Consider the following 22,248-nt stretch of genomic DNA (forward strand, 5'->3'; position numbering starts at 1 on the left):
ATCAAGCAAAGCAAGAACAGCAGCGGCACCCCAACGACATCCCTGTTCAAAGAAAAAAAACGCAAGATGACCTCGGAAAAAATACTACCAACCAAGATTCTATCATAAGCGGACGGCGTTCCACCGCGCTGAACGTGTCCCAGAGACGTGATGCGAGTATCATGCTGAAGACGACTCACTAGGACCTGGGTAAAGAGTTCAATGGACAAAATAGAACAGCATCTCTTATCTTACTTCCTTTACGTCGGCCGATTTGATTGGCCTTCCTTCCTTATCGACGGCTCCTTCCGCGATAATTATAATACTGTATCGACGACCCGCATCTCGAACCTTTGCACCCGCTAGTCATAGCTGAAAATTCGTGACGATCGCTTTTCTGACCTTTTGCAATTCATCGCACATCTTCGTTTGCCATCCCTCGCCGGGGGGATCCTCCGGCACAAAGACCCAGTCAGCGAGACACGCCAGCGCCGACATCAAAGCAAGATAGCTGCAGAGAACGCAATCGTTAATCTCGTTTAGTTGGAGTCTTTTTTGTCTCTCACCCGCAGTGTCTTCCCATTACTTCAAGGATGAACGAGCGTTGATGACTGATAGAAAAAAAATGCTACTGCATTGCATTAGGTTACCGTTGACTTACCTTGCCGCTGTGCTCGTGATGCAATCAACTGCTTCAAGAATTCTTGAGAGCGTTTTCAAGGTCACACAATGAACGCGTAGAAAATCATGATGCTCTTGCCTGTGTAGAGCCGAATCCGTTCCTATGGTCATGTCGGTGCCGCAAAAATCATTATCAATAGATCCGACCTGGACATGACGTTTTTAATTGACTACAAATACTATTACTTTCTTTTCATACCATTCCAACTATGTTGAGGCGCTTGACTTTGTCCAATTCGCTTGCCGTCGCCATTCCTTTCTGTCGCAATTCTTCCGTTAGTTTTCCCCACTGTTCATGAAAAATATTGGCACCAGTCAAACTTCCATCGCCGCCAATAATAACCTTAATAATTAATTAAACTAAAAAAGACGTCTGGGAAGCAAATGAAAACTACCAAGTTGCAGATTCCTCGCTTCACTAAATTTTTCGCCGCTTTCAACTTTCCCTCCCACGTCATAAATTCCATGCATCGAGCCGTTCCCAACTGAGTCCCACCCTAAATATGACTCGTCGTAGCGACGAGCTTTTTCAGTGTAAATAAGTGTACTTTCTGCATTATAGTTGATACGTCATTCCAGCCATACTCATCAATCCAATCATTGATCAAGCCATTGTAGCCCTAAAGAGCGTTCAAAAGGATTTTCAGCTTTCCAAGGAAGTAGGTTGTTACACCTACTTCTCGAATTCCGAACACTTTGCATCCCTTGAATATTGCCATTCGTACGGTCGCTCGAACGGCCGCATTCATTCCTATAATTATATCACGTTCGACTGCTTTTAGCGTTTGCTTCTTGCTCGTTTGTTTTTGCCTTGAGAATCGCCGCCGCTAGTCAGAACGCCGATCGCGCGCGATTCCGCGCCGCCGCCGTCCGTCGTATCGTCCCCTTTCGGTGGAATTTTTGAGCGGGGCGCGCTCGGAGAACTCAAGGGGCTCTCTCTAGACCGTTTCACTCTCTGATAACTCATCGGTTAGACCACGGATCTTAGAGGAGATGGATAGGCAACGCGCGCACATTGTGACGTTCAATCCGTGCCTGGGTTACGCCCCCTTGCCCACTTGTGACGTCGCTCAGAAAACACCCCATTCCTCCGAGCGCGAAGGCACTCCAGCCTTTGGAGCAGCTTGAGAAGGTCACTCAATGCCTAAATAATGCTTCCGATAGCCGTTCCTAATAAGCGATGCTTTCCCGAAAAGGATATCGGCCCGTTTCTCCCGAGCACGCGATGAACCAGACTTTGTGCGATTTTCATGACGATTCTACACGTTTACAGAACCCCAAAGTCCATTCACATTGTAGGCTATACACGTGAAAGTGCAACTGTCGTACCCAAGATCATCTGCAATCTCCAATAGTCAAAATCGCGACGATTTTTTAGCACGCTCACTTTCAGCACGTCACAAAATCGTCGCGATTTTGACTATTAGAGATTGCAGATGATCTTGGGTACGACAGTTGCACTTTCACGTGTATAGTCTACAATGTGAATGGACTTTGGGGTTCTGTAAACGTGTAGAATCGTCATAAAAATCGCACAAAGTCTGGTTCATCGCGTGCTGGGGAGAAACGGGCCGATATCCCTTTCGGGAAAGCATCGCTTATTAGGAACAGCTATCGGAAGCGTTACTTAGGCATTGAGTAACCTTCTCAAGCTGCTCCAAAGGCTGGAGTGCCTTCGCGCTCGGAGGAATGGGGTGTTTTCTGAGCGACGTCACAAGTGGGCAAGGGGGCGTAACCCAGGCACGGATTGAACGTCACAATGTACTGCAACGTGCGCGCGTTGCCTATCCATCTCCTCTAAGATCCGTGGTTAGACCAGAAAATACTGGATGAGAGAAATTGAAGCACGTTAATAGTAGCAGGTGACCCGGATGTTTATTCTTCATGGCCTTTGAACGTATCCATGGCAGTTTCGGCGCCAGAAACTTCTAGCAAGTATGTAAGGCTATCGTGAGGAATCATCCTATAAAAGACAATGCCGTATACGAATTAGTTAAATTTCTTTTTTGGCTCACCCTTTTACTAATACAAATAGATGAATCCACCATGGAACCATCACGTAAAATTCCTTTTTCTGAACGGCAGTCACTACACGATGAGCCACGCTGTCGGCAGTCGTTGGAGACACAATCGAATCGAATCTGGCACAGCACACTTCGCTTATGAAAATTCGCGTGCATCTCATTACACATACTTGTAACGTGCTCCTCTAAACATTTTGCTATCACTCAGCACCCACGGGCACACGAGAGATACGCCCACATCTGTACAGCCGAGTCGTTTCAGTTCAAATTGGAGGGACTCAGAAAAGCCAACGACGGCGAATTTTGAGGAACAATAGTCAATCAGTCGTGCTGCTCCAGCGAAACCCATTGCAGACGATATAGTCACAACGTGACCAAAATTTCTCTTGATCATGCCGGGCAGAAACGCTTTACAAGTCTAAAATTTTCTCCTACGGTATTAAATTTAATTGCAGCGTGCTGACTTACCCAGAAATGAGCCATCGTATTGACTCCCATTACTTTTTCTATTTCCTCATCGGCACATTCAATCAAAAACTGACCAGAAACGAGGCCTGCGTTATTGATCAAGACGTCCACGTGACCGACGTCCGTTTCTACTCGCTTCGCCACGCGATAGATGTCATCTCGACTGCTGACGTCACAAATGTACGAGTAGGCGTGACCTCCTCCTCCTCCAGTGATTTCGGCTCGCACGTCGTCCAATCGTTTGCCGTCGATATCCCATAGAACTAGAATGCATCCGAGAGCCGCAAAACGACAGGAGACCGCTCTACCGATCCCGCTCGCCGCTCCCGTAACGAGAACGACCTTTCCTGAAAGATTGCGATTCGATTGGAAGTTAAAGCATCGCAAAATCCAACGAAAAAAGTCGAATAGGATTCTGAGCGGAAAATAGGCTATGGCGAGAGCGAGATTCATAAAGAATTCCAGAAATTAACTGCGCATGCGCAATTCTATTTATCTTTATCGTCTAAATTTTTTTTAAATTTGATTATGGCCCGTTCGAATTCCAAGTCAATGTGATGACGCTCCTCGTTGAGCTTCGTGTCGACGTCCTCCGTGACCGAGTCAAAGTCAGTCTTCTGTCTAAATCTCCTTTGCACTCTCATTTCCTTATTAAATTCATATCAAATAATCATCTATTAATTTTAATAATTAACCGTTACCTCTGCTTTTTCTTCCACCTTCATCGCATCTTCCATGTACGATGAAACTTCCGCCACTAGAGTTTCGAAATGTCGATTTCTTCCTTGCCACGCCCCCTCTCCATTGTGTACCTTTCTGGTGCATGGCCGTAAGATATTCCTTGCACAGCGTTGTACATTCTGGCATGTACGTCTCTTGAACTTCCTGCATTCGATCGGCCGATTGTTTCAATCTGTCCAGATCGCGATTTCCTCTTTTGGTCTTACGACACAAAACAATGCGCATTTGTTTTCTGCTCCAGCGGTTCGTGCGCGCTCCCTTACCTCGAATTCCCTCACGAAGTAGTGCACTTCGCCTTGAACGGCCGGTTTGTGATCGAATAGTCGAGCGTAGACATTTCCGGCAGCTACAGCAAAACGTAAATGCTTTTTCTGTGACTGCAGTTACCCACCTTTGCCAACTGCTTCTCCAGAAACCGGCGGAACGAGAGACATCGAGCAGTCGTATACGGGCTCTTAGGAAGTAAATTCCCGTAAAGATTCGATAAATCTATTGCTTCACATAATACAGTACCCCTAAGCATAGTCAGGACGAGATCTCACAAAATCAACCGTCAACGTTTTTGTGGGTGGAATTTCGAGTTCTTGATTGATTCTCGACATTAAATATTGATTGAGCAACATTCTCAATTCAGTGTTTTGCTGCCGTAGTGATTCAGTCTCATGAATCAAGGTGGCCCGCTCGCCTAGCACCTGGTGATACTTTTCCAAGCCCTCAACCAGTCCGTCCCACATTCGTTCCTTGTCTGAAGCAATGACACAAGCAATCTTCTCCCAATAGGCTGGATCAAGACTATTCATCCACGTTATTAATACATACCATTACCGGTACCACTCTTCTATTTACCTGATTTCTCTGTTAATTTGATCCGTACTAACAACAATTGTTTTTGATCTTGAAGCCTGTTTTTTTGATTGAGCTCTACGAGGTACAGTATGTCCTGTGACTTGCACATATGCCCAGGTACAGTAAGTGCATACCTCTGGCCTTCACTGAAATCCTCAGCAAATCGCCTCAATGTCTCGACAACGTTGTTAGGGTGAATGAGCTCAAAATCATCTGTAAAAGACTCTTGACTAAACGCGCAAGTACATTCTAGCTTTTCTGGATGTGTTTATTTAAGAGGACTCAGAAACACAGTTTCTCCAATAAGCCAAAGCAGGTAAATGACGGCAGGCAACCGTCTCTGCCATTTGACCCGAATTCTGACGCAAATTACATCATCATCAAGGTCCCCACACCTAGCACGCTCTCCTTGACAAATATAAGAGCTTCTGGTTACCTGTGGTCACTGCCAACTGGCTCTGATTCTCGTCAGCGGTTCCTTCACCGTCAGGAGGAGAAGGATCGGTTAGGAAGTAGCTAGCTAGCAGGTGAACATCCGCCTCCGTTTCAATGCCAAGTGCCTAGAACAACGTTCTCTTGAGAAAATAGACTACCGTACGTCCGGCTCGTGTACCTTAAATATGGAGTCAAGTTTCATGAGACTCTGCTCGTCGCGTTCCAGTGGAGCCAGCAGCCGAGCCAACTTGTCTTCTACCATGAAGCCCTACAATGCGTTTGGCTAAAACGCCAGAAAGACGTCGCCGCGCAGCAATACCGATTCGTCGCAAATCAATTCCAAAACTTTCTTCAACGCCCAATTGGGCATTGGGCGTGCTCCCTTTTCCAGAAGAGGCAGAGTGCTTCGTCTCGCCGTTGACGACAATACGTCACCGCCTCCATCTGCTCCCTCAGAAGGGCCAACACCTGAAAAAAAAATAAACATTTGCAAAAGAAAATAAGTCGGTAACTATTTCTACCTGATTGAAGTGCTTCAGCTGCTACTTGAACAGCTGATGGAGTCTCAGGATCTCCCTTCACCGCGCTAGCCCATTGCTGCAATGGACTCTCAAGACTAGAATAGAAATGCGCTCTTTTCTTGTCTCTTTCTACTCTTTCTCTCTCGCCTACGGTTCAGGTTGTGTCCATGGCAATCCGAGTTGCTGCACGTGTGTGATTTGATCGGCTTCAAGAATTTTTTCTCGTAGGTCTATCGCTTTCTGTTCGTTCATTTCCCATATGTCGACGTAGCGACGCAAGTCGGTCGCCTGAAAGTGCCTAGACAATTGTACAACGTCATGCCACAAACGATACGACGTTCGCTTTTACTTTGACTTCTCTTGTAATTTCTTGAATTGGTCTGACAACCTTCGATAGTCTTCGGTCAACGAAGCGTTCTCCTCTTTGAATTGCTTCTCCATTTTCTCGTTTCTCGTCTTCAAATGGTTCAAACTATCCTGAAGCCTGCAAATTAAACGCGACGTCACCGTCTTTTTGCAATACATGTAATCACGTGTTCTGATCTTGCCTAGTTATCTTTCTTTTTTGCTGAGACTTGGTGATCGTGTTCTCTTCGTCCCGCTTCTTTAGCACTTGAAAATTGTAATCCAGTTTTTCCAAATTCAATTGAAACGTCGCTTTCATGGCCTGCAATTCTTGCTCAAGGGTCTACACAAGCAAAATCTCAATCAAATTAAATATTGAACCTTTCGCGACGTTACTTCAACGTCTTTTTCCATTTTAATTTTGATCTTGTTGTAGTCTTCCGCATACTGCGTGCGCAGATGTTCAAGAGCTCGTTCATTCTCTTCGACTCTTCTCCGCTTTGCTTCGAGAGATTCTCTCTAGATCAGAGGTGAATATATACCATAATATACGTCAAGGAACCTAAAGTCTCTCACGTCCATGTCTCTTCTCTGCTGCATCAACGACTCCCACTTCTGCTCCTGTCCAGCCAGCAGTTCACCGCGTTCCATCTCGTATGATTTCTATGTGAAAATGTGTACTAGGAAAAAGGCAGGACGCTTTGCTTTGCTACTCTTGATCTACCTCTACTTGCTGCAGTTCGGCTCTGTGTGCTTTGCTCAGCGTTTTGATTTGATCTTCCATTCGTTCGATTGTCAAATCAACGTCGTCTGCTTGCTGCTTCAGATCCTTCACGTAATGATCGTCCTTCAATTTCAACATCTAGAAAACCGTCGATATAGTGCTCAGAAGTGATTTGATTCGTTTCCTATTGCAATACCTGTTGCAGTTCATTAATCAGTTTGTTTTTCTCGTCAATCATGGCGTCACACGCTGCTTTCTGCTTCTTAAGAAGCTACAGAAATCAATAATAATAAATCGATTCATGTAAAACGAGCAGGTACGTACAGAGTGAAGTTCCTCAGCTCCTGCCTTAGGTCGAAGCGTCTCCCAGCGTTTAGAAATCTACAAAATAATTATTAATAAAAAAATTAAAGCATACATACATCAATAGCACTCGCCTCTTCAAATCTCTCTTCACTAGCCTTGGCTTCCGCCTCCAACCTCTCCTTCCTATTGCCCATAGAAATAACTTAAAATTTAATTTAATTTCAAATACCTGTCCTGTTCGCCTCGATCCTCTTCGTCCCGTCGCGTCATTTCTCTCGCATCGGCAGCTACGCCCACGTTCGTTACAAGTTCCGTTCCATCGGCTTTCAACTTTTCCAATCGTTGACGAGACTTCTCGATCTGTTGCCGAGACTTTCGATTCGCCTTCGAATCCGATTCGCTTAACGGCTTCTGCTTCGCGAGCTTGTCTCCTCGTGCTTCCCTAAAAAAGGGACCTCGTAGTCGAGGTGCGAAAACGTGCGCAGAAGGAAATTTCGCGCTTTACCGCTTTTCGGCCTCCAATCGCGCTTGAATTCGAAGTCGACGCGCTTTTATGCGCTCTTCAGGATTTTCCGAGTCGACCGTGGGCCCTTGCGCTTCGCTACGATCGTCGTCCGGAGAAAGAAGAAGTGATCGAGACGCCATGACAACGAGAACTGAATCAACTGATTGGCTGCGGCGCGCGTTAACCGTGCGCTCGACGTCCCGTACGTTAAGTGTAATGTGCGCATTAATTTATTTATTTATTAGGACCAAGTTTCCATATGAAAGCGTTTCTTCTGTTCTAGTTTTTTCAGGTAGTCGTCGCTCTCTTCTTCGCTCATATTACCCCACTTTGCGCACACGGTTTTCAGTGCATTGCGAACATCTGTCGGCATCTGCTTAGAGTTCCTAGATTGCAAAATAAAATACTAAAAGACAAATCTCCAGCTGCAATACTTAAGTACCCTGCTATGTACAAATAAGCTTGCTTCTCTGATATCATAGTCCACACTAATGGAGCTTGCTCCAGAAGACGATCTTGCACATAGACTTTATTCTCCTAGTTTTTTTAACATGGAATACGAAAACTCGTCACTCAGTGTGTTTGACCTGGTCTCTGGAAAAAGCTGCGTACAACTGCAGCGACTGAGACTTGACCATAGGTAGCCATTCGTCAGCGAAAAAGAAGTCCTTGTCTTTTGACCGACAGCCAAAAAAGAGAAAATTATCTAGCGAGTCGGCTACTAGAAAATGCGCGATAAAATTGTAGTGCAACGGTTTCTTACTCTTTACACCCTGGTTAGTACGTTCTGCAATAAATGATCTGAAAGGAGCACAGCCAGTACCTAGTCACCCGTCTGCCGGCAATACAAAAAGACTTCATTGCTAACTAACCTGGCCCTATCATGACGAGCGGAATCTCGTCATCGTGTCTGGGAAGTGCTATAGTTCCTCCTTTGACCCATAGAGGAACTCTCACCGCTTCTGCTTACTCATGATTGATTGACCAAGCAAACTAAACGAACTGGTGCATTACCTTTTTCAGGCTGAAGACTTGCCAGCCACGTGGAACACAAGCCCTTAGATAATCACCACTTAGATCACGCCCATACAATACATACCGTATCGCTATCGTCCTAACCTGGCGCGGCTTGTGAAGTTTCGTCTTGTATTCAACAACGGCAACAAGAAGATGAATCTCTCCTGGATGAGCCTAAAAGATAAGCTTCTGTAAATAAGGATGGGAGTAGGGCAACAATTAACGCTAACAGAAGGAGACGAGGCAATTGAAAATGCTCTAGCTTGAATTGGCCCAATCAGATCAAACAGATATGAAAATGGAACGTTCTGACTAGCCCCAGGGAAGTCTTGCATGACCTTTTGGAAAAATTCCTGTTGCAGAACTACCACGTATAAAACATAATGCTACCTCCAGAGTAGTTCGTCTTGGACGATAGCAATATGAATACAGGTCTTCCTGCAAAAACTAGAATCAAATTGCTTTTCATAAGGTCTAAAATTGTGGCACCTGGCCTTCCGAGGAACAAAATTCCTTCAGTTTTTCTTTCTCTAATTCTGAATCCGCGAAAAATGAGAGCAATTCAAAAAAGAATCGTTTTGGAACGCGCGAAATGTCCAAATAGTTTTCGACGAGATATCGTACAGTACAAGGCCGAGGAAGTTTGGGCAAAGCCACACCTGATAAACACCGAATTATTTAAGATGACAAGGAGCAGTTATTCTAACCTGGATCTGCGGAAGAAACGCAGAACTTTTGATTGGGATCGAGTTTTAGAAAAGCCATGAATTCTTTGACCATACGAGGAAGATTGCTCGGCTGAACCATCAAAACATCGCCTGGATTGTAGCTAAAAAAGCACACTTCAAAACTCCAATACCAAGTAAGAGACCACGTGCCTTAATTCTAAACCTTCTACGTTGAACTTGACAAGACGAACGTCTTGAAAATGATCTGCAGACGTCACGCGTTCATTAGAGATAAGTGGAGCTCTGCATACATTAGACCCAATAATATAATCTGAAATAATATAGCATTAGTCGCAAAACGCTTATTTTCTCTCCAAAAATTGACCCGAATAAACTTCTTCGTCTTCGTCAATAAAATCAATTTTATAGCGCGGTTCTGGTAGGATCGTGTCACTGATGATTTCAAGTCCATTTGGGAGAGGATATATCCGCAGAAGCAAGTCCCATAATCGCTTGAGCCATGGATCAACTACAGCGTCGGGACTGAAAAAGAGAAATACAAACACATCATTGCTACTAGCTTTGTTTCTCTTCCACAACTCGCCCGAGGTCATGTTGATCATCTGCTAGGCCAAGATCCTGTAGTGGATTCCCGCCAAGTTGCAAAAGTCGGCGAGACAATCTTTTCGCAACAAAATTAAATCTGAAAAATATTGCAAAATCCGTGAAAAACTGCATTTTTCGTAGAATACTTCTGATATGATGAGTCTCCTAAACCCAAAACAGCAAAATTGACCCCAGACAGAGAATTTCTCGGCAGATTTTTTCGCAGCAAAAACTTCCAAAACGCCTGACCCCAAATTCTTGTTTTGATTCAATTTGAAAGGAAAAGCAATTCTCACTTTCATGTTATCCGGCTCGTCTCCCTGGCCAGTCGTTGCAGCGACAAAAATTACGGTTCGTTCGTGAATCAAACGGGCCTGCACAGCATTAGGAAACGCCTACACGTTCTTATGGCATTGTGCGCCATGTTGCCCACCTTGTCGTAGTCATCCATTGCTTTCACTCGAATGCAGAACTGTCGTCTCTTTCCTTCTCGCCAGATTCGCTCTGCTACTTCCTCGGCCGTGCCCGTTTGAGATCCGTACAGAACGAGAATGCTCTTTTCTTCCATGCCCAGATACCCGTACAATGGGCGCCACGCATTAGTCCATTAGTAACTCGGGCCTCTAAAACACCTTGATCTGATACAGTGTCCTTGATTGATTTGTTGTTTGTGGCTGGACATCTCACTTACACAAGGTACAGCATAGGGCAGTTTACCCTTTGCAGATCATCTGCAGCTAATTGTATTGTAATTAATTAATTAATTACGACTCCTTTTTATTGTAAAAAGGGAGGAAGACATGATAATTTTGCATTCATTGTCAATTATCAACCCTGTACCTTCGGAAGCAATTGTAAATTGAAATTATCACATCATTTGCGTCAAATCGCATCGAGCATGCGCACCTAGTAAAGTAACAGAAGCAGGACCAAATAAGTTAACAATCATTACTACAACACGTAGAAAGAATGAACTATGAAAAATGTCAACTAGCTTCTTGAGTCCTGTGTCATGAACAAACCTTAGAATCCACACAAGTCTTAGAATTACGTACAAGCACAAGCATTAGACTATTAGTCACATAGAGTCACCGCTGACATTAATTGGGTTGAATTAGCAGAGTACAGTGGCTGAAGTCCTACCAAAGCACTATTACGGTCAGTTTCCAAAGAAATTCAGTTGTTCATCGCCACTAGCTGCATTGTACGCTATCCAGTAGGAATCCCGTGCTCTTACAGTAACACCGTTGGAACGACGGTCCTGATGAAACTCTAGGAGTAGCATGAGTCGCCAAAGAGCGACTGCGAGCACACAGAAAGCTATCGCCATATAAGACGCAAAAAGAGATTAATATCAAACCCTCCATGATCCCGATTTCTCCTGCAGAATATTCTCCAGAGACAGAAAAGGAATTTCCCAAGCTTCAGATAGTTCACTAAAACCCATACAGAGCCAAAGAGATGAATCATTAGACCGGGGGAGCATCAGGGAGCCTTGCGTCGCACTTCAGTCGGCCGTCGGCCGCTCATCCAGTGTGCCGATTCACAATCCTTTACGTTTTGCTCTCCCATGGACGTATGATATATTGATGACCATAGCCATAGTTAACGCTCAATCAAACGTAAAATGTCCGTTCCGCTCCAATGAATATATAACCAATAAAGGTAATCTCTGTCATGTATTAATTAATGCTGCAGATCCTTGGCGCAGTCATGTTTTGGCTAAGATATCGGAGCAATAAATAGACGTCTGAACGTCTAATAAGACCAGCAACAAAGGACAGTTTTTAGCCGGACCCGCCTCTCACTATGAAAAAAAAGGACAAGCTGTTCGAACTGGTCCTCTCACACGCTGCCTAAACAATTAATTCGACGATCAGATGTGATCGAAGTCGGCTTAGCAAGGAAGAAAGACGTTTAGATTGGATAACCTAACGTGTACTTTACTCACCTGCCCCACAGGGCGCTCAGCTACGCGCCTGGCCGATTTCATGACCAAAAAACCTGTCAGTCCGGATATAAGGAAGGAGTTTGTACCCTGTCGACATCTATGCAGTCTGTCGCAACTGTACGCAACGCTACGCGTCACGTGAAAATAAAATGGCGGAACACATTTTAGAAAAGAGGCGTTCTTTCTGTGATCGCATTCTGGCATTGCCTTTTAGTAGCAGCGCTGACTACCGTACTGAGCAGAAAGTCGCTCGCAATACAGTGTGTAGTAGAAAAGCGTAGACCATCTCAGTCGCAAGATAAGAAATAGAGCACCTCTATCAAACCAACGTCTTTTCGTCATTGCAACACGGTCAGAAGAAAGGCATGCTAAAAATCATTCTAGGATGAAACGTTGGACGAGCGGGCCTCTTTTCTCCGTTTTGAATGTCCAAGTGCACACACCCTCACAAAATTTAAATTATTATTAATCCGTTATAAATTCTTCAAATACTCAGCCCGTCAAACGTGTACGGCTCACAAAGGCAAACGTTCACAAAGCGCAAACTGAATTGGACCTGTGCAAATGAATGGCTTTGCTTTGAAGATTCCTATCAGTTGGTCGGTGGACTCACGGCTATGCACAGGAACATGGGAACTTTTCCTTTCCTACGTGGCTGGTGTACTAAGACTGACTTTCTCTGTGACTGTTCACTGAATCCGACCACGTTAAAGGCAATATTATTCTAGCAGCAAAGAAAATCGGGCAAGGTAACGAAGAGATCGCATACGCTAGCGTGCTCTAAGACTACTTCAAGAATCTTGACAGACGAATAGAGCACTTTCACAATCTCAGATACCTGTTCAGACGTGATATCAGAAGTTTGGAAAACTTTGCGTCCCACGTGCTTGGCTGACAAGACAGTTCAAACCCTTGACGTCGGAGAATCCACTGTATATAGCTAATGCGACTTCTTTTTCTCGCGTCAAGTGAACGTCTTTCCAATAGAAAAACCCGAGGCACTTGTTCTAAAACCCAATGAGGATTCTACGCCACTGAAATCGTGCCAGTTTCATTGTCAGGATACACAGAGGTATGCGTTTATTCTTTGAATAAAACAATATTTTGATTTCTCTTCCACCCATTTCGTCGCATCCACAGACACACCGACACACCAAAATCATATCGCTTCATGAATTGCTAACTAACCAAAAAGAATTGATCGCATTCATTCGTAAAGTCTAATAGAAAATAAATAAATATATAAATAAATATATAAATAAATAATATATATGTAAATATATGTATATATATATATGCTAGCACTAAACAGTGATTTTCGCAGGAAACTACCTCCTTCAGATCAAAGGCTGAATATAAATGGATTCAAAGTTGAGCTGCAGCCACGATCGTCAAAGCGAGGTCACCGATGAAGATTTTTTGTCGCTTTTGGCAAGGGCGCCGAGCTTCGTGGTCGCAAAGTTAAAGTTTGATCATCTCGGAAGACCTGCGTTCGTCTCGTCCAACTCTTTTTTAGGAGACTTGGCATCTCGTCATCCTATTGGCTGAGGAAGGTATGAGAGCAAGACAAAAAGAATTGCCCGGATCATCAGATTCTCCGCGCTTTCGTTGACTGCACCGTAGCAAGTCGATGTAGCCCACCATTTCTTATTCTTTTACAGATTTAGGATGTCAATTTCGCCATTACATGTAACTTGCCGTGGTTTTTTGTTGAGAACGGGGAATTTGTGGAGACGTCTATAGGCTGTTACGTACCAGGCAGAGTGTGACATGTAAAACAGAACAGAAACAACAGAACAAAAGACAATGAACACATCAAACATGACGCACGGGGCGATACATGACGCACGGGGCGATACATGACAATCGTCTTGAGTCTCGTTTTTATTGATCATGCATTTTTAAATCTTTTTTTATCTCTGCCAGAGGTTTTTCGTCTTTGGCTTTTTCAGCGTCTTCGCCTGTCTGAAGACAGATTATCAATTCCATTGCAAAGTAAGGTAGTTTCGAAGACCAACTTCATCGCTGTCAACATCATCCAGATACGCTTGTCTCGGATCATCAATCGCGCAGCCTACGAAAACGTGCGTTTCCGTGGCTGAACTGTTTAGTGGTAAATAACTGCACCGTCATCAGCGCGGTTCGCATCATTTTGCTTGTCTATCGTGCCAACGTTGTCCTCAGCTGGCGTGTCTTCAGCTGGTTTCTCAGCCATGCGGTCCGAATTTCCCGTATCATTTACTCTTCTTTCTGGTTTAGCCGCACAGGATCTCGTTCAAATAGACGAAGCAGAATGTGGCGTGTGACTGAAGACAGTCGATCTATCCAATACTGGCATCAGAAAAGCGTCCCGGCCTATAGTAACCCCGGAAACGTTTCAGTGACACTTGCAAGAAAAAAATCAGACCGCTAACCGACTCCAATTATACAAAACGTTCAAACAGTAAGTCCATACAGATACCACATAGACCAGGAAATCCCATTCAATGCATACAAAGAGACAATAGTTGTTTTCTCTTCCATGGCTTCAAGAAATAATCTAATACTGTGAACTGGAAACAAGTTATTACAAAGCCCGTCATTCAACATTCACTCACAATGATAAGCCATATAAATAGTAGTAGACTGCTTGGGATGCCAACTTGAGATACACACCAATTCTTCTTTTAGAAATAGTTCTTGAAAAATGTCCTCCAATGAAGCAATAATCAGTCAATCGTTCGCCAAGTGACGGTCGTTGGATATCATCTTGACTTGAACTTGATATTTTTTTGTCCCAGAGACACACTACAGGATAAGGTTATGCATAGACCAATGCAAAACAACACTTTCGTCTGAACCGTTTTAAGACTGGCATCCATAATTCATCCAGAATTCATCCAGAATTCGAGGAGCGTCTGGGCAACGGAGGATACTGTAGCCTGGTCTTTAGGCAACAACTACGACGATAGTGTGAAAGGAAATACGTAAGAAATTATCCTAGCTATAAAGCAAAGGGAACGATTTTAGATGAAGACAATTTCGCTATGCGCAGATCGAGCTCGTGGGAAACAGACGAATGCCGGCGAAAGGAAGGCTCAAAGGAGACTCACTCGATCGCTTGTTGGTTTCGAAATGGGATCAAGTCAGAACTCACAAGGCCACACCGTACGCGAAAATGTCTCTCCGGACAGAGAGCAGATGCAAATGCCCGTATTTAAATTTCCACGTGGCATCTTAATTTTTTGCATGCGTTGTATGCTAATAATGTATGCATACGCAAATCGTAGCATTAAATTAAACGAGCGAAGCGCAGGCAAAGAGAGAACGATTTTCAGTGAGAATGAGTAGTGGACAAGCAAGAGCGTGAGTGAGTGAGTGACCGGTCAGGTGATAATTCTTAGTCGACCTAATTTTTCACGTCATACACGCAAGAAAGACAAAATCGATACAAACAAACGCAATCAGCATCCCATCCCTGTCTTAAATGGTTCCTGGTTGACGCTCTCTCTTCGTTCTCCTCTTCGCTTGGCCGTTTCCCTAAAGGTTCTCGCTAAACCCACATACTCTACTACTTGTGCTAAAAAAGTGACAACCTTTGGCGGTGGCGAAGGATTGAGATATTCTTCTCTTACATCGCGCTCAGCTGCGAGACAAAATGCATCAATAAGGAAGCAGTGAAAGTTACTCTCTGCGCGACGACACCGTCTAGCTCTTGCTCAGGAACGGCTTCGCTCTGGGAGCCAAGCTCTTGCTTTAACGCATCCGTCTGCTTTGACTCCATCTTGTCTTCGCTCGGCTGGCCAATCCACATGTGGCAGCCAACTAGGTAGAATGCGCATGCTCTTCAAGTGATAATGCAAAAGGTCAGTTCTATGCCACGCCAACGTGATATGCAAAGTATGCAATCCATTTCAAAATGAAAGATTCCTGATCATCTTCCGAGGTTGGAGGATATTTCTCTCACAAGGAAAGACAGCAACAAGGCAACTACAACAAACTCCTCTAATCCAGAATTGCAAGCCCCTCCTCCTTTCACACAAAAAATACAAAATCTGTCTAGGTTATGTAATGTGTAAAAATAATACAGTACCAGTATAAAATATAAATGCCACGCCCACGCAAACAAGGTAAAGGTTATGGCGGTCAGCGAGAGGGCGTTCGGTGACAACTGACCAGGGCCGAGATTCTACTTTTGTCAGATTGGAAGCTCAAGTGATGGGCGAGAGCGAGAAGCGAGCGCACTCTTCGCTGACACACGGTGATCCGTAGCGGCAGGGCAACAGTAAACGACGAGAATTTGAGTGCTTGATCAACTAATTTTTTCGTCGCGCCGACGTCGTCATTAGACGGGTCCAAAGAACGCAAAAGAAAAAATCGTTGCACGTGGAGAGGAGAGCATGCTCGTCTCCAAACGGTCACATGATAGCACGATGACGTCAGATGCCCTACGCTACCAGAGCCCTATAATAAGACCACGGATTGTAGAGACAATCCGTGAGACGCTACTAGTGTTTGCTTCAGCTGACAGGGACTAATGCTTTACAGTAGCTTTAATTTATTCTTATTATTGGTGTACATCCATCTACTTGGCATATGATGCGTCAATAACTGAGTCTGTGGCTTGCTAATTGCTGTGATTGCCGCGATCTTCAGCCAAATTAATTCATATATTTTCACTTGAACCAGTGTAAAAGAAAAACGAAATCTGCCATAAAGATGAGTGGTATCAACGGCAAATCCAATTGCAACCACTTTGACTATCATCGGCACTTGAAAGAAAATCACCCACTGTACAGCCAGCAAGGGACGACAGCAATGAATGGTTACAAACCAAGGAATCAATTTACTGACAGAAATCCCTCTTCAAATACTTCGGATGCAAAGAGGACAGTCCCATTCGTAGCACTTCGCCTGCCGTCATCATTTCAGTGTCGGTCCAATAGTCAAGATACGGTCTATGCCTTCTCCAAGTCGGCATGTGAGTAAAAAATAGCTTGTTTGGACCTCGTACCTCAAATGAAATTGATCTCGATACTAAGCTATGCGCGACCATAGTTTTCTTCGATTGATCGGACGTCCGATCAGCGACGGAAAGATGTGCGATGAAAATCTGCCCCTGCGCAGCCGCATTTGACGAACTGAGAAGAAAGAGATGTCTGATGGCGACGTCATTTACGACAGCTGTAGATTTCCCAGATTCCTCCGTGTAAGCGTGCGCTAGCGACTTCCGTTTTTATTTCAACTCCCTGCAGCAAGAGTTGCAATGTCGGGAACACGAAATTACTCGCGAATGCAGTCGGGAAGCGTTTTTAGCGGCCGCCGAATGCCTGAAAGAGGTGAGAGCATAGCTCAAAATTCCGCCAGTGCGACGAGAGCCAATGTTGGAGCAGGTTTGGTCCCGGCACGAACATTCAGCCTCGACATAGCGTCTCCAATCAACGCTCTGAGCAAGAACAAAGACGGTTCGATGATCGTCGTTGCAGGCCGGACAGGTTTAGCTTTTGCATTGGCGAGTTTTTCACGTGATATTCCCCGCCCAGTTTTCAAGACACTGAAATTGTGCGAAGACAAATTCGAAGAGCTGCTGAATCTGCGGGTGGGAAGAATGAATTTGACATTCAGTAGCACGGACGTCCAGTGGCATCCATTAGACGGTCAGTACTATAATTTCTATTTATTTATTTATTTATTTATTTATTTTGTACGCATGCAGTTTTCTTGTTTTCTCTCTTGGCATGAGATGTACTTTAATCAAACTTTATTATAGCTAATCTAATTGCTACATCAGCAACGAACGGAGCTGTAGTCCTATGGAACTTGGGAAAACTGTCCAAGTCGAAGCAGCGTGAGCATGTGGTTAAAATGAAGCAGATGAGCGCATTATATCGTTCTTAGTGCTCGTCTATAATGATCACAAGCGTACGACACACAAGGTCGCGTTTCCGCCCGACGGTTCCTATCTTCTTAGCGGCTCTCAAGACGGATCTGTCAAGTTATTTGTAAGTGTATAAGCGTACAATAGAAAGGAAAAAAATTAGAACGGGTTTTCTTTTTGCAGGATATCCGAGTCAATCAAAAAGAATGTCAGATGACATTCAATTGCGGCTCAGATAGTATCAGAGACGTCCAGGTAAGAAGAGGATAATATAAGTCAAGTACGGCGTGAAATTGACGTACCGTATGTACAGGTAAATCCAATGCCGCCACATTATTTCGCCACTGCAGGCGAGAATGGTATGATTAAGGTGAGTAACTAACTATCTTCTCGTACGTCTACCAGTAGCAATGTCCTGTGCTAATCTCTTTCTCTCAGACATGGGATAAGAGAAATCCTTCGTATCAAGTAAGGGGAATACAGTGTCACAATGGTCCGGCGTTTGCCTGCCACTGGCATCCCGAAGAGTGCCGATACTTGGCTACAGCGGGACGCGATAAGATGATAAAGGTGAATCGCTTCTGTCCGACGCGTTCACGTACCCTTACGCATTTTTTTCTTTTGTCACAGATTTGGGACATGCAGGAGTCGTCGAGGCAAATGTTCTCCATTCAAACCATCGCTTCGGTCGCACGCATCAAGTGGCGACCCAAGCATAAGTGGCACATTGGAAGGTACTGGAAAAAGAAAACGAGGAAATCGATTTTGTAACTCCTCTTCTAGCTGTTCCCTACTCGTCGAGAACAGCATTAACGTGTGGGACGTCAATCGTCGTTACATACCGTATGCGACATTCACAGAGCACAAAGACGTCACGACAAGTGAGGGAGTCCCACAAGAAAGAGAACGGAACGACTATAACCGCCTGCCTTTTTTCTCCATTTGATCCAGGTTTTGAGTGGCTGAACGAAAACGTCGTTTTGTCCGGCTCCAAAGACGGCACCTTGATTCAACACGCGTTCAAGGACGCTGAACGTCCGGCCGACACGCTGCCTCCCGTCGGAATGGCATTAAACATTCGCGGCGACATAACGTACGCGTCGTGCGACTCCTTGATGATGACGACAGCCGCAACAACAGCGTCGAATTCAATGCAAGGAGAACAAAAAAAAAAGAAAACAATTTCTTAAACGTACGATCTGCACCTTTTTTCAGATTTTCGCCGCCTGGCGCAGCAGTGGTGAGAGGAGGCGGAGCAGCGTTCTTCAAAAAGCAGCCGGAGAATCGGCCCGTCGATAAATTTCAATCGGTTCGCAGCACGGTCTTGCAGTTCAAATGTCCACCGAAGATATTCGACGTAATTGCGACGACGAGACGATTTCCTTCTTAGCGCTATGTTCTCTGTCTATTTCTCTCTCTCAGTTCACCGAAGAAGTCTTTCGGCACTTGGCCAAATCCTACTGGATTCACGGACATTCCTTGGAAGAGATATGCGATCACAATGCCTCTGTACACACTCATTGCCTGTGGCGGTCTTATCGTTCCCTAAACCAACTCATTTATTAATTATTCAGAAAGCTATGGAGATTCAACGCTTTCACATAGCCAAAACATGGGCTATTCTCAAGCGGCTCTACGCACCGGAGACGAGTTCCGTTCTTGGCGCCTTCGGCGGTGGCGGCGGCGGCGGCACAACTGCTCGTCTGCAACCGCTGCCACTAGACGACGCGACGAGCGTTGGGGGAAACCTCAGTACTCACGGATCCAAGTTGTTGGAACGTCGATCGTCGGTTGACGCAATGTCGAAAAAAACAGCGGAAATGCTGACAGTGTCGACGGAACAAGAGTACACGGGTGAACGTTAAATATAGTCTTTGAATATTCCTCCGAGATTGCGCTATTTCTAGACGACGACGACGACGAAGAAGATGACGAAGACATGCACGGTGATCGCGACGACGACGACGACGTCGACGACGACGATGAAAGCGGTACCGAAAGCGACGGCGTGAAACAACTCCAAAATATTGCAAGCGGAGGTTTGTTGAATAGTTGATGAAGTAGACTTAACGCAATTGTTTTCTTCATCTAGCTGACTTCAAATTTGATGACGATGAATATGAAATAGATTCCGAAGCTGGATCCGCTTCTGCTCGAAGCGGAGCGGCGCGCGGCGGCCGCGGCAGCACTTCAACTCAAACTTGGGGCCAATTGCCAAGCGTAGCGTTCCTTTACGCCGTTTCTGAACAACTCGTTAATTAAATTGTTTCTGTAGGAAGCGTTTGAACCGAGGCACGAATTGCAGAGCAGGTAAATCTAATTGATCGACTTCTTTTTTGTCCGTCTCCTCTCTCCTTTGACCCTTTTCCTCTCTCCTCCAAGTTCGCCATCTTCGGACAGCGGAAAAGAGGAGGCGCCGGATCAATTCCTTGCCCATTCCGGCACCGAGCATCCGACGGGCGGAAGTGCCGACAGACGGGCGACGTCGACTCGCTTGATTCCTCCCGTCAAGGATGCCAAAGTAAACACACGCACACACCATCGACTTCCCCTCGGTCTCGTACGAGTTTTTATACGGATACGTCTTTTCCTTTCCTTCCCAAGCCTCGCCCTCGTCCTCCATGGAATCACACCCCCATCGTTGTCAAGATGTTACATCATTTTGCTAATCAGGTTTTTTGTTTACACGCGATGGGGCGGAAGCGTCGTAATGTTTTGAAACGGCGGGGTTTCAGGGTGACGTGCAGATGAGCGTGTCCATCATTCTCGCACTAGGCAACAAACTTGAAACGGGGGCAGTTGATGAGTTAATTTTGGAACAGTGGTTTCTCTCTTACGTTGGTATATACTTGCCTCTTGCTTTTTCGTTTCCTTCTCTATATGTTTTAGAACTTCTCCAACGATTTCAAATGTGTTCAAAAGCGGCTTTAGTCATTAAGCTCTGCAGGTTGCAAAGCGTGAATAATCTCAATTTGGTGAGCAAAGAAGAGAAGGGAGAGAATGCTTCTGAAATTTTTTTTGTTTGCAGGATTCCACGCTGATTCCTTCGAACTGCAATGCATGTCGAAAACCGTTAACAAAGACCGGATGGTTTTGCGATCGTTGTCTCTCTTTGACAAACTCTTGCTCACTCTGGTACAGATTCCTTATTCAGTTGACTTGACAAAATTAGTCTCGATTTCCTGTTTTTCTAGCCACACAACGGTCAAAGGTCTGTACGTCTGGTGCCAGGGTTGCGGTCACGGCGGTCATTTGGCTCACATGCGCGCATGGTTCGCACAGTGCGCCTTTTGCCCGACTGGCTGCGGGCACAGATGCGAATGCGCATAAACGCTTGAGAATCTCTTCGTTTTTCGTTGCTCTCTAGCACGCTTGCGCGTGCTTCTTTTGTACATATGAAGAATCGGTGATATTCAACGCGAATCTTGGGTTGGAAATAAATTTTGTCTTTTCTCCTCAATTCGCGCTTCGGGCATGATTCAGACACAGGAAGCCGCAGTACTAGAGGAAATGCAGGCTGATTCAATTTCTCTCCTAAAACAAAAACGGGGATGGTGCTTAGACAGTCCATAATCTAAGCACAATTCCCGCACGTCACGGACGCTACTTTTATCAGGAATCCTTACCTGGCAGGAAGAAATGTGGAATCCCTTGAAGATGGCTATTTTGATAGTCTGCGACTGCCTCCCCTATATAATTACGAGGCCTGTTGAACCCTCGTCATTACGCACCAAGCCTGACTGAGAAATAAGACAATGTGTGAGCAGCGAAGCAATCTGAAGCGACCATCCACTTCTTCATCGGTCACTAAGGAACAATCGAACAGTAAATAGAGAGTACTGTGCGAGGGCTTTATACACTTCACTGATACGTACCACAGGCAAACGATCCCGAACGCGAACAATTCTCAGCGACGAACAGCTCCTCGAGCTCGAAAGCATCTTCGAGCTCACAACGTATCCAGCGCGAGAAGTGCGCGAAGCTCTGAGTGCAAAATTGAAACTGCCACAAAGAAAGATACAGGTAAAGCAAAAAGAGAGAGAGAAGGCGCGCAGCACCTCTAGCTGAAAGTCTCCCTTTTCCAAGGTCTGGTTTCAAAATCGTCGAGCCAAGATCAAACGAGAAAACTACTATGAGACCCGTAAGGTGGAGCTACAACGCAAACTGGGGTTGCTGGGTGGATCGCCATATCCGCCTCAGTCCTTCCACTCCCTGCCCTCCAGCGGGATGAGCGCCCACTGCAGCAGCGAAGCCCCAATTGCAGCCTTACCGAGAGAGCGATCAAGCTGCGAATTCACGTCCGTTCCATCAACGCATTATGGCCATCAGTCTTGGCATTGTTCCCCTCCTCCTCCTCCGCCTTTGCCTCCTCCTCCGCCTCCTCCTCCGCCTCCTCCTCGTCCTCCGCCACAACCGTCCAATGCCTTTAGTACGGCGTTGTGGCCTAGTTCGCCATCTTTGGAAAGACAACAGCAGATGCCGCAAACGTCTTCCGTCCGATATGAATATCGACTTGCGCCGACGTTCTCTTTGCCCCACAATCAGCCTGATTTCTGGTGTACCCAGCAAACGTC

The 22,248-nt window shown here is 45.3% G+C and overlaps 6 protein-coding genes and 5 long non-coding RNA genes across 12 annotated transcripts in view; 3 read left to right on the plus strand and 8 right to left on the minus strand.

Moving 5' to 3' along the window:
* The window catches only part of LOC136185603 (ATP-dependent 6-phosphofructokinase, platelet type-like), a 3,827-nt gene extending 2,164 nt beyond the window's left edge, over window positions 1-1,663 (minus strand). The window contains exons 1-12 of the mRNA XM_065972772.1: window positions 1,471-1,663; window positions 1,338-1,411; window positions 1,209-1,280; window positions 1,056-1,157; window positions 860-1,003; window positions 740-807; window positions 641-682; window positions 546-590; window positions 382-490; window positions 235-330; window positions 93-185; window positions 1-42 (exon numbers count right to left, since the gene is read on the minus strand). Coding sequence (XP_065828844.1) covers window positions 1-42; window positions 93-185; window positions 235-330; window positions 382-490; window positions 546-590; window positions 641-682; window positions 740-807; window positions 860-1,003; window positions 1,056-1,157; window positions 1,209-1,280; window positions 1,338-1,411; window positions 1,471-1,627 — 1,044 coding nt within the window. The 5' untranslated portion in view covers window positions 1,628-1,663. The remainder of the gene's footprint in view (window positions 43-92; window positions 186-234; window positions 331-381; window positions 491-545; window positions 591-640; window positions 683-739; window positions 808-859; window positions 1,004-1,055; window positions 1,158-1,208; window positions 1,281-1,337; window positions 1,412-1,470) is intronic.
* Window positions 1,664-2,470: 807 nt separating this feature from the next.
* LOC136185697 (short-chain dehydrogenase/reductase family 16C member 6-like) lies at window positions 2,471-3,605 on the minus strand. Its single transcript, XM_065972869.1, has 4 exons — window positions 3,153-3,605; window positions 2,855-3,102; window positions 2,676-2,801; window positions 2,471-2,623 (listed from the first exon to the last, which is right to left on the minus strand). The coding sequence occupies exons 1-4, from the start codon at window positions 3,603-3,605 to the stop codon at window positions 2,536-2,538; spliced, it is 915 nt and encodes a 304-aa protein (XP_065828941.1). The 3' UTR covers window positions 2,471-2,535.
* A 35-nt stretch (window positions 3,606-3,640) lies between these two features.
* On the minus strand, window positions 3,641-4,362 carry LOC136185698 (biogenesis of lysosome-related organelles complex 1 subunit 5-like). The gene is made up of 5 exons (XM_065972870.1): window positions 4,285-4,362; window positions 4,157-4,239; window positions 3,965-4,094; window positions 3,854-3,909; window positions 3,641-3,799 (listed from the first exon to the last, which is right to left on the minus strand). The coding sequence occupies exons 1-5, from the start codon at window positions 4,325-4,327 to the stop codon at window positions 3,641-3,643; spliced, it is 471 nt and encodes a 156-aa protein (XP_065828942.1). The 5' UTR covers window positions 4,328-4,362.
* Window positions 4,363-4,366: 4 nt separating this feature from the next.
* LOC136185695 (dynein regulatory complex protein 1-like) lies at window positions 4,367-7,731 on the minus strand. The gene is made up of 18 exons (XM_065972868.1): window positions 7,576-7,731; window positions 7,300-7,512; window positions 7,202-7,253; window positions 7,089-7,145; window positions 6,961-7,035; window positions 6,765-6,902; window positions 6,617-6,703; window positions 6,437-6,559; window positions 6,244-6,383; window positions 6,045-6,179; window positions 5,847-5,993; window positions 5,696-5,790; window positions 5,494-5,642; window positions 5,353-5,442; window positions 5,176-5,299; window positions 4,874-4,952; window positions 4,740-4,814; window positions 4,367-4,685 (listed from the first exon to the last, which is right to left on the minus strand). The coding sequence occupies exons 1-18, from the start codon at window positions 7,713-7,715 to the stop codon at window positions 4,409-4,411; spliced, it is 2,196 nt and encodes a 731-aa protein (XP_065828940.1). The 5' UTR covers window positions 7,716-7,731; the 3' UTR covers window positions 4,367-4,408.
* A 56-nt stretch (window positions 7,732-7,787) lies between these two features.
* On the minus strand, window positions 7,788-10,434 carry LOC136186731 (NADPH-dependent diflavin oxidoreductase 1-like). The gene is made up of 16 exons (XM_065974191.1): window positions 10,300-10,434; window positions 10,163-10,240; window positions 10,013-10,110; window positions 9,865-9,963; window positions 9,646-9,803; window positions 9,471-9,591; window positions 9,300-9,421; window positions 9,082-9,251; window positions 8,983-9,030; window positions 8,823-8,930; window positions 8,695-8,766; window positions 8,590-8,632; window positions 8,448-8,537; window positions 8,163-8,398; window positions 8,018-8,112; window positions 7,788-7,961 (listed from the first exon to the last, which is right to left on the minus strand). The coding sequence occupies exons 1-16, from the start codon at window positions 10,432-10,434 to the stop codon at window positions 7,817-7,819; spliced, it is 1,818 nt and encodes a 605-aa protein (XP_065830263.1). The 3' UTR covers window positions 7,788-7,816.
* A 1,641-nt stretch (window positions 10,435-12,075) lies between these two features.
* On the minus strand, window positions 12,076-13,381 carry LOC136186072 (uncharacterized). Its single transcript, XR_010669646.1, has 3 exons — window positions 13,150-13,381; window positions 12,431-13,037; window positions 12,076-12,373 (listed from the first exon to the last, which is right to left on the minus strand). It is a non-coding gene; the product is annotated as an uncharacterized lncRNA (long non-coding RNA).
* LOC136186073 (uncharacterized) lies at window positions 12,608-13,727 on the plus strand. 2 transcript variants are annotated; one of them, XR_010669648.1, is made up of 5 exons: window positions 12,608-12,749; window positions 12,805-12,889; window positions 12,958-13,030; window positions 13,142-13,283; window positions 13,334-13,727. It is a non-coding gene; the product is annotated as an uncharacterized lncRNA (long non-coding RNA). The 2 variants fall into 2 exon arrangements; XR_010669647.1 differs by having other exon boundaries at window positions 13,142-13,727.
* LOC136186075 (uncharacterized) lies at window positions 13,544-14,998 on the minus strand. Its single transcript, XR_010669651.1, has 6 exons — window positions 14,910-14,998; window positions 14,658-14,756; window positions 14,415-14,604; window positions 13,945-14,369; window positions 13,836-13,891; window positions 13,544-13,782 (listed from the first exon to the last, which is right to left on the minus strand). It is a non-coding gene; the product is annotated as an uncharacterized lncRNA (long non-coding RNA).
* On the plus strand, window positions 14,060-15,101 carry LOC136186074 (uncharacterized). The gene is made up of 4 exons (XR_010669649.1): window positions 14,060-14,260; window positions 14,350-14,434; window positions 14,488-14,783; window positions 14,852-15,101. It is a non-coding gene; the product is annotated as an uncharacterized lncRNA (long non-coding RNA).
* A 115-nt stretch (window positions 15,102-15,216) lies between these two features.
* LOC136185918 (uncharacterized) lies at window positions 15,217-16,121 on the minus strand. The gene is made up of 4 exons (XR_010669621.1): window positions 15,890-16,121; window positions 15,502-15,828; window positions 15,393-15,442; window positions 15,217-15,336 (listed from the first exon to the last, which is right to left on the minus strand). It is a non-coding gene; the product is annotated as an uncharacterized lncRNA (long non-coding RNA).
* A 908-nt stretch (window positions 16,122-17,029) lies between these two features.
* Window positions 17,030-21,129, plus strand: LOC136185925 (GATOR2 complex protein WDR24-like). The gene is made up of 23 exons (XM_065973139.1): window positions 17,030-17,135; window positions 17,190-17,291; window positions 17,340-17,453; window positions 17,567-17,644; window positions 17,695-17,798; window positions 17,858-17,929; window positions 17,988-18,044; window positions 18,113-18,244; window positions 18,305-18,408; window positions 18,458-18,555; window positions 18,626-18,827; window positions 18,890-19,031; window positions 19,097-19,183; window positions 19,249-19,528; window positions 19,582-19,713; window positions 19,767-19,894; window positions 19,950-19,984; window positions 20,057-20,195; window positions 20,279-20,347; window positions 20,410-20,515; window positions 20,564-20,649; window positions 20,703-20,809; window positions 20,869-21,129. The coding sequence occupies exons 1-23, from the start codon at window positions 17,063-17,065 to the stop codon at window positions 21,002-21,004; spliced, it is 2,583 nt and encodes an 860-aa protein (XP_065829211.1). The 5' UTR covers window positions 17,030-17,062; the 3' UTR covers window positions 21,005-21,129.
* The last annotated feature ends 1,119 nt before the right edge of the window (window positions 21,130-22,248 follow it).

This window comes from Oscarella lobularis, chromosome 4 (genome assembly GCF_947507565.1).
Source record: "Oscarella lobularis chromosome 4, ooOscLobu1.1, whole genome shotgun sequence".
Taxonomy (NCBI): domain Eukaryota; kingdom Metazoa; phylum Porifera; class Homoscleromorpha; order Homosclerophorida; family Oscarellidae; genus Oscarella; species Oscarella lobularis.